This window comes from Macaca thibetana, chromosome 6 (assembly GCF_024542745.1).
Source record: "Macaca thibetana thibetana isolate TM-01 chromosome 6, ASM2454274v1, whole genome shotgun sequence".
Classification (NCBI taxonomy): domain Eukaryota; kingdom Metazoa; phylum Chordata; class Mammalia; order Primates; family Cercopithecidae; genus Macaca; species Macaca thibetana.
This window is the reverse complement of record NC_065583.1, coordinates 158,987,149-158,996,221: the sequence shown is the minus strand read 5'-3', so window position 1 is coordinate 158,996,221 and position 9,073 is coordinate 158,987,149. Positions and strand designations below refer to the sequence as shown.

At 46.1% G+C, this 9,073-nt stretch overlaps 1 protein-coding gene across 1 annotated transcript; it reads right to left on the bottom strand.

The window, feature by feature from the left end:
* Window positions 1-1,336: 1,336 nt before the first annotated feature.
* Window positions 1,337-2,844, bottom strand: LOC126956434 (TATA-box-binding protein-associated factor 11-like protein 12). The gene has a single exon (XM_050793391.1). It carries the CDS (start codon window positions 2,287-2,289, stop codon window positions 1,690-1,692), a length of 600 nt encoding a protein of 199 aa, XP_050649348.1. The 5' UTR covers window positions 2,290-2,844; the 3' UTR covers window positions 1,337-1,689.
* Between the last annotated feature and the right edge of the window lie 6,229 nt (window positions 2,845-9,073).

The window sequence follows — 9,073 nt, the reverse complement described above, 5'->3', positions numbered from 1 at the left end:
TGGGCCAGGTTCTCTTTTCCTCTAGTGTTCAGAAAGTGCTAGACCTGCCATGTCTGCCAGAATACAGCTTCCAAGATTGCTCAATGCCATGGGAAAGGAATGAGCTGACAGCAATCTAAAGACTGGGAGATATGAAGTCTCTTGGATCTTATTTCTTTTGGTTGCTCAAGCACTTTAATTCCTGAGAGAGCCCTCCCATCTCCATCCGTTCTTTCAAGAACCTGTACCCTCCTTGTGTCTCTCTAAGACACACTGATCTAACTTGTTATACGCCTTTACACGGAAGTTGGTAAAATAAAAGGAAAGCTAAACAATGTCAGAATACGGAGGTATGAAACAGAATTTCCCATACTTGGTAAAGTTTAGAAATTTGTGTAATACCCAAAGACAGATTCTATGTACAATAAGTATTAGTTTAAGAGCAAAAGCTGAGTGTCTGAGGAAATAAAACTATATTTTATGGGGGTATCTTTGGCTGCAGGAAGAAAGAGTACATGTTACTCTCCATTCAATATTACAGCTGAACCTAGGGGATTTTACATCCTTTTTGCTTATACTCTGTGATTCAGGGGGCACATGGCAAAGGTAAACAGATCCTGAAATAGCACCGTGGATATCTGGGAGCTGTGCTGGGAAGGTTCACAGTGATTCCATAATAAATCTCAGGTCTTTATTCTATAATGAAAAATTACTCTTTTCCATAATAAATGGAAAGCAGAGTATGTACAAGTAGAGGATGGAATAGCTTTGTAACTCGTGATGAACCTATTTGTCTGATATTTTAATAACTTCTCCAATGTCTCTGTACTCAGGTTTGATTTTCTGAGTGGATCATCGGTAGAAGGAATAATAGAATCAAGAATACTCTAAAGCAATGTTTTGAACCAAATTTCAGTGTCTGGAAGTACTGGTAAAATCACCATGTGTAGCAAACACGAAGTATCCATAGGCTTTCCCTGTGTCTTTTGAACCGCACATACGACCATTACAAATGACTGGTTGAGGAAAGGTGGTTTTGGAATTGGTTTCCGTCTCTCTAGACTTCCGTGAAGCATTGATACTATATTACATATTAAAAAAGTAAAGCATCACTTGCTGACAGAAAGCACAGTAGGCAGGAATAGGAGAAGAGTCAACTTAGAGAAAAAAAATGCTTTGTGATTTTATTTTTATTTCTGCAGTTTGGAAAACAGTTTAACAGTTTAACTGTTCTTGTGATGAGTCACGAAAATACATATGAGCATTGAAAATACACAGAAGGACAACAATTGGGAAATATTTCTGGAAGCTTCACTTACGGAAACCCAGACATAAGCATACAAGCTAAGACACAGCAACACCAGGCTTCCGAATGAAACCATACAAATCTCTTGGAAAGGCCTTGCCTCTCTGAAGGCAGCTACCTGTCCACAGGATGCTCAAGGCCCAGGCACCTTTTTTCCTCCAACTAGAAAGACGTAGAAAAATGCTTCAATATGCCCTTGGAGGCCCAAACATTTAGCCAAGGCTACTATGAAAATCTGTTCTCTTCATCTAGGTAAGGCCAACTTCACATTGTAAGACATCAAGATTGAGGGTAAATCCAGGGTAGACTGACATGCAGAAGCTCCAGCAAACACAGTCCCGTCATGGGAAGATGGATATGGTACTTCTTCCTTCACGAACAGACCTGTCCCTCTGGCCGGGGGCCTAAAAGAACACGGTTTTTCCGTCGTTGCTGTTGGGGAAGAGGCCCTTGCGCTTTAACCTGCGAACAGCCTCCCTTAAATGCTTGGGCTGAAGCGGGGGCGTTTCTCCCCACATCTCACACACGTCCAGGGCCTCTTCCACCACCTCTCCAACCAAGACCTTGGCTATTCCAGCCATGGCAATGGCCGTGTTCTCAGACACCGAGCTGCCACTGATAGACCGCATCAGATGTGCAACGCGTGCTTTTGGGAAAGCTGACCCGCGACACACTTCATAGCGGGCCAGCTGCTCCTCAGACATGGCGGACAGCAGGGTGCTCATCCTCTGAGCCTCCTCTGCATCCACGGTGGGCTTCCTCTCCTTCTTGCCTTTGGTGTCTGTTTTCAGTCTTTTGGCTGCAGGAGGAGCTGAGGCTGAGGCTTCATTGTCACCTTCCGTGAGGTCCATGACATCCTGACTCCTGAGCTCACTTTCCTGAAACCTGGGTTCTTCCAAGTTCCCATCTAGGTCCTCAAGGATTCCATCCATGTTGCTGTCCTTCAGACCTCGGGGCATGGCGAACATCTCAGCAGACACACCTGCTTGCCTGCCCGTCTCCATGGGTGGGATTCAGGTCTGCTCTCTGACAGCGCTGTAGAGGCGGAAGTTCCGGCTGGGGTGGTTTGATTATGGATCTGCAACGAGAACCTTCCAAAGACTTTGGCTGCTGTGTTTCTCTGAGGCACAGTTTAGCCACAACTGGACGCAGCTCCCTGCCTCCCGCTCCCACACACAAACACACACACTGGTTTTCTCACTTCCTCAATGTGAAGAAATTTGTGGATGGAGAGTATATTAGTTTTAGATCAATGTATAATAAATTCTCACAAATTTGGGGTCTTTAAAACAAACCCCAACTCACAGGTCAGAAGTTCTACTGAGCCAAGTGACTGCCTCCTGCTCAGAGTCACACGAGGGACCTCCAGGATGGGTCTGACTGTCTGGTCGTTGCCTTCACCTGAGAAGAGTCTGGCTTCGATCTGATTCGGGTTGGTGGAAGAATTCAGGCCCACTTGTTTGTTCTGCCTGCTGCTGGGAGGATGCTCTCAGATCCTACAGGTGTTGACCGGGTCTGCGCTGTGGGACTCCCTGGGTCTGCACAGCCAGTGCTGAGGAATCTCCCTCAGGGAATGGAATCTCAGGGAGGTTCAGTCCCTTATAAAGAGTTCAGATGATTGAATTAGACCCAGCCCTTAACAGCTATTGGTTCAGGGTATCCTTAATCTAATCAGGGATTTGGGCGGCTCCTCAATTCATGGCTCCGCCCACACTCAAGGGAGTGGCAGATGGAGGGCGAGTCTCTGAGGGGCAGGAAATGCAGGGGGCATTTCAGAATTCTGTCTTCCTCACAGAATCGTAAAGTTCACGTCTCACAACAACAACCACAACAAAACATTTACAGTAAAAATGAGACATTTTATGAAGTGGCACATTAGAACATTTAAATGTCTGAGAAAAAAATGTCTAACTCATAGGGAAACGAGTGGTTTATGAGATACTCTGAAAGGAAACTGGGCTGGGTGAGGGGAATTTGAAAATATTATTTCAATTTTATTTTATTTGTTTATGTATTTAGTTACTTATTTATCTTTCAGACAGAGTCTCGCTCTGCGCCCCAGGATGGATTGCAGTGGTCTGATCTCAACGCACTGCAACCTCCACCTTCTGGTCTCAAGCGATTCTCCTGCCTCAGCCTCCAGAGTAGCTAGGAATCAATGTGCACACCACCACGCCGGGTTAATTTTTGTATTTTTTAAAGTAGAGACAAGGTTTCACCATGTTGGCCAGGATGGTCTTGAACTGCTGACTTCAAGTGATCTGTCCCCCTTGGATTCCCAAAGTGAATGGGAATGTTCACAATGATTTGATAATAAATCTCAGATCTTTATTTTAAGATGGAAAAGTCTTCTTTGCCATAATAAAGGTAAAGGAGAGTATGTATAAACAGACGTTGGGATAACTTTATAACTCCTGATGAACCTACTTTGTTCCATATAATAAAGGTAATCTGGAACACAATAAAGGTAAAGTAGAGTATATACAAGGAGACTGTGGGATGACTTTATACCTTCTGATGAACCTACTTTGTTCCATATCTCAATAATTTCTTTTCTACGTTGCTGTACTCAGTTTCGATTTTCTGCGCAGATGGCCTATAGAAAGCGTAAAATCAGTGTTTTAAACTGAATTTGGGTGCCTATAGAAGCACTGGTAATATGACCACATGAAGCAAACCTGAAGGATCAATAAGCTCTCTCTATTTGTGTCTTTTAAAGTGCAGATGATCATTACAAATGGGTGTTCACAGACAGGTGGTTTTCGTACTCTGTTCCTCGCTCTCTAGCCTTATAAAATTCTCCTATGCTATGTTAATTGCCAATAATGCAGATGACCACTTGCCGACATAAAGCAAAGGAGGGAGGAATGTATATGAGAAGAGTCAAATAAGAGAAAATAACGCTTTGTAATTTTGTTTTTATTTCTTCAGTTTGGAAACAGTTCAATGATGAATCAAAAAAATCCATACAAGAATGTAAACGACATACAAGGACAACAATTGCAGGGCTCCTGCTCAGGCACAGCCTCCAGGGCAGAATAACACAAGAGAAAAGTCTCCGCAGGCTGCATTGATTGAAACCAGACCTAATCGTCAAAGTTAAGACACAGCAACTCCAGGCTTCAGCATAAAACCATACAAGTCCCCTGGAAGACGTGTCCCCCTCTGAAAGCATCTCCCTGCCCACAAACAACTGAAGGCCCGCGCACCCATCTTCTTCCAACTACGCAGACATGGAAAGATGCCTCTATACGCCCTAGGAAGCAGAAATATTTAGTCAAAGTGATTATGAAACAAGTCACTGTCCTCATCTGGGGAAGACAAATGTCAGTTTGTGAAAGATGTTCAAGTTCTACGTAAACGCAGGGTGGACTGAGATGCAGAAGCTCCAGCAAACACGGTCCCGTCACGGGAAGATGGATGCAGTACTTCTCCCTTCAGGACCACACCTGTCCCTCTGGCCGTGGGCCTAAAAGAACATGGTTTTTCCGTCATTGCTGTTGGGGAAGAGGCCCTTGCGCTTTAACCTGCGAACAGCCTCCCTTAAATGCTTGGGCTGAAGCGGGGGCGTTTCTCCCCACATCTCACACACGTCCAGGGCCTCTTCCACCACCTCTCCAACCAAGACCTTGGCTATTCCAGCCATGGCAATGGCCGTGTTCTCAGACACCGAGCTGCCACTGATAGACCGCATCAGATGTGCAACGCGTGCTTTTGGGAAAGCTGACCGGCGACACACTTCATAGCGGGCCAGCTGCTCCTCAGACATGGCGGACAGCAGGGTGCTCATCCTCTGAGCCTCCTCTGCCTCCAGGGTGGGCTTCCTCACCTTCTTGCCTTTGGTATCTGTTTTCAGTCTTTTGGCTGCAGGAGGAGCTGAGGCTGAGGCTTCATTGTCACCTTCCGTGAGGTCCATGACATCCTGACTCCTGAGCTCACCTTTCTGAAACCTGGGTTCTTCCAAGTTCCCATCTAGGTCCTCAGGGATTCCATCCATGTTGCTGCCCTTCAGACCTCGGGGCAGGGCGAACATCTCAGCAGACACACCTGCTTGCCTGCCCGTCTCCATGGGTGGGATTCAGGTCTGCTCTCTGACAGTGCTGTAGAGGCGGAAGTTCCGGCTGGGGTGGTTTGATTATGGATCTGCAATGAGAACCATTCACAGATTTCAGCTGCTGGGTTTCTGCTGAGCCACAGTTTAACCACAACTGGACACAACTCCCTGCCTCCCGCTCCCACACACAAACACACACACTGGTTTTCCCACTTCTGCAATGTGAAGAAACTTGTGGATGGAGAGTATACCAGTTTCAGATCAATGCATAATAAATTCTCATAAATTTTGGGTCTTTAAAACAAACCCCAACTCACAGGTCAGAAGTTCTACTGAGCCAAGTGACTGCCTCCTGCTCAGAGTCACACGAGGGACTTCCAGGAAGGGTCTGACTGTGCAGTCGTTGCCTTCACCTGAGAAGGGTCTGGCTTCGATCTGATTCGAGTTGGTGGCAGAATTCAGGCCCACTTGTTTGTTCTGCCTGCTCTTGGGAGGATGCTCTCAGCTCCTACAGGTGTTGACTGGGTCTGTGCTGTGGGGCTCCCTGGGTCTGCACAGCCAGTGCTGAGGAATCTCCCTCAGGGAATGGAATCTCAGGGAGGTTCAGTCCCTTATAAAGAGTTCAGATGATTGAATTAGACCCAGCCCTTAATAGCTATTGGTTCAGGGTATCCTTAATCTAATCAGGGATTTGGGCGGCTCCTCAATTCATGGCTCTGCCCACACTCAAGGGAGGGGCAGATGTAGGGCAAGTCTCTGAGGGCGGGAAATGCAGGGGGCATTTCAGAATTCTGTCTTCCTCACAGAATCGCAAAGTTCACATCTCACAACAAGAACAACAAAAAATTTACAGTAAAAATGAGACATTTTATGAAGTTGCACCTTAGAAAACTTAAATGTCTGGGAAAAAATGTCTAATTCATAGGGAAACGAGTGATTTATGAGATACTCTGAAAAGAAACTGCGCTGTGTGAGGGGAATAGTAAAATATTATTTCAATTTTATTTTATTTTATTTTATCTTATTTATTTATTTATTTTTGAGATAGCGTCTCGCTCTGTCCCCCAGACTGGATTACAGTGGCCTGATCTCAACTCACTGCAACCTCCGCCTCCTGGGCTCAAGCGATTCTCCTGCCTCAGCCTCCAGAGTAGCTGGGACTAAATGTGTGCACCACCACGCAGGGCTAATTTTTGTATTTTTTAAGTAGAGATGGGGTTTTGCCATTTTGGCCAGGCTGATCTTGAACTGCTGACTTCAAGTCATCTGCCTCCCTTTGGCTTCCCAAGTGAAGGGATTACAGGCATGAGTCTGCGCCCAGACTTCAATTTATATATTGCAGATATATATGCATACAAAGGTCACAGAGAAGCACCAAAGACACAGAAAATTATGTCATGCACAAAGATATAAATCATATTTAGGGAAAATTATGTTGTGAAATGGCATAAAAAGTACTTCAGAAGATAAAGCAGACACTCAAATATCTGACTTTTATATAGCTTTTGTTTATTCCAAAATAGTTGGTAGAAGATATGAAATTACTGGCCAGGCACTGTGGCTCGTACCTGTAATCTCAGCATTTTGGGAGGTCGAGGTGGGTGGATCTCCTGAGGTCAGGAATTCGAGACCAGCCTGGACAACATGGTGAAATCCCTCTTTTCTAGCAACATATGTTTACATCAGAACCTTTGTAAGTCACACACGGCCTTTGCTTTTCAATATTTACTAGTACTGAAGGCATGATGGGTAGGTTATAAGCAGAATCAAATGGCAACTCAAACAGGAAGAACCATCCAAAACTTGAAAATTAACCCCTGAAATAAAACAAACACAGATACGTAAACTTCTCATAAAAATTAATTACCACAAACAGTTATCTCTCACTATACTCTTAAAAGACACGGAATTTGTCTAAGCTTTATATACTCCTCATTTTTCTCTTAAACCCTAGTGGGTCTTTATCTAGAGAGGTAGACACTCTAGAGAGAGGACTGAATTAATGACTTCTTAAATGAAAAGAGAAGAAGGCCATATACCCCCAAAATATGCAAGCTCATCGAGGCATAAGGAACAAAATTTGGCCGGGTGCGGTGGCTCACGCCTGCAATTCCAACACTTTGGGAGGCCGAGGTGGGCGGATCACAAGGTCAGGAGATCGAGACCATCCTGGCCAACAGGGTGAAACCCCGTCCCTACTAAAAATAGAAAAAATTAGCCAGGTGTGGTGGAAGGTGCCTGTAGATCAGGCCTTTCTTTCTGGACTGGGGCCCAGAGGAAGATGACTTTGTTTTGTAGTAGGTGTTTGGGAAATGGCCACAGGGCTGTCCCGTGAGAAAGGTTTCCCTCCAATGCTTGGGCTGCAGTGGGGCATGTCTCCCCACATCTCAAACACGCCCAGGACCTCGTCTACCACTCCCCCAACCAAGACCTGTATCATTCCAGCCCTGGCCACGGCTGGGACCACGTTCTAGGACACTGAGCTGCTGGTGATGGACTGCATCGGACTTCTGATGGGTGCCTCTCTCCCTTTCCCACCCACAAACAGACCCACACTGGTTTTTGCCTCCCATAATGTGAAATGACTTGTGTATAGAGATTCTATTCACATTTTAGAAAGTAGGATGTAATGTATGTTCACAGCAAAGATACATTCAGGAACAGCCCAGGAGACAGGGAACATTGAGAACACGGAGCTGCATATAGGAAAAGTCAAAGTGTGGATCTCATGCGCTGTTTGATCAAATGCAGGAGACATTTTCTCTTTGCCACCAATAAGAACTTTATTTGGTTTTTAAGAATATTAATGAACACATTTTTTCACAATTGTTCCTGATTTGAACTGTTGAAAGGCGTTCAGTGAGAAATTCCCCGTTGACATGAATGCATTAGACCCTCAATGTAGATGGAAAGTTTACAGAGAAAAGAAAACAGAAACACAGTCCTACCGGTTATATCTGCCTCTGTTGTTACTCCTAATCATATGCAGGGCTACTTTTGGACCCAGTGAGGGACATAAAACCAAAAGTGAAGAGAACCACTAATATCAGAACTATGATTAACACAGAGAGGAAGAAAAACACAACCAAGGGAAGCGAAGCCGTCCACAGTGCAGCGTTTCCCAGGAGCGTGGGCTCTTCGGCACACTCTCCGAGAAGGCGGCGGGCCAGCTGTATGTCTCTGGGCGTAACTGTGTCGCGCCTGGCATGATTAACACACGCGTTGGTGTGTTTAAACCAGGTAGGCCCCGCTGTTCCCCTGAAATCGCCAATGGCCGCACTCTGGAAGCTCAGATCTGGCTGGATGGCCTGGGCGATCTCGCGCACCAGGCGGTGGAAGGGCAGCTTGCGCAGAAGCAGCTGCGTGGACTTCTGATACTTTCTGATTTTGCACAGGGCCAGGGTGCCAAGCCTGTGGCGGTGAGGCTTCTTGATCCCTCGGGTAGCCAGGACCCTCTTGCCGGCAGCTTTGGTGGCCAGGGGCTTCCTGGGGGCCTGCCAGGCGGAGGCTTTGCAGTCGGTCTGCTTGCTGTGAGCCATGGTGTAGGACTGTGGCCTCTCCCTTGTCCTTGGGCTGAGCCTGGTGAACTGGAGGCAGCGCTGGTAGCCGACAGCAATGGTATTGGGGATATGGGGCAGGATTCAGAGAGGCTCTGTGTTAGGATCTATGCAGAAGATGCTCCCATACACTTAGCCCCTTCCCACCCAGTCCCAGACTTACCAGCTCACTGATCA

Bases quoted from the DNA above. Each gene is read 5' to 3' on its own strand.
- LOC126956434 (XM_050793391.1), bottom strand. From the start codon at position 2,289: ATGGAGACGGGCAGGCAAGCAGGTGTGTCTGCTGAGATGTTCGCCATG.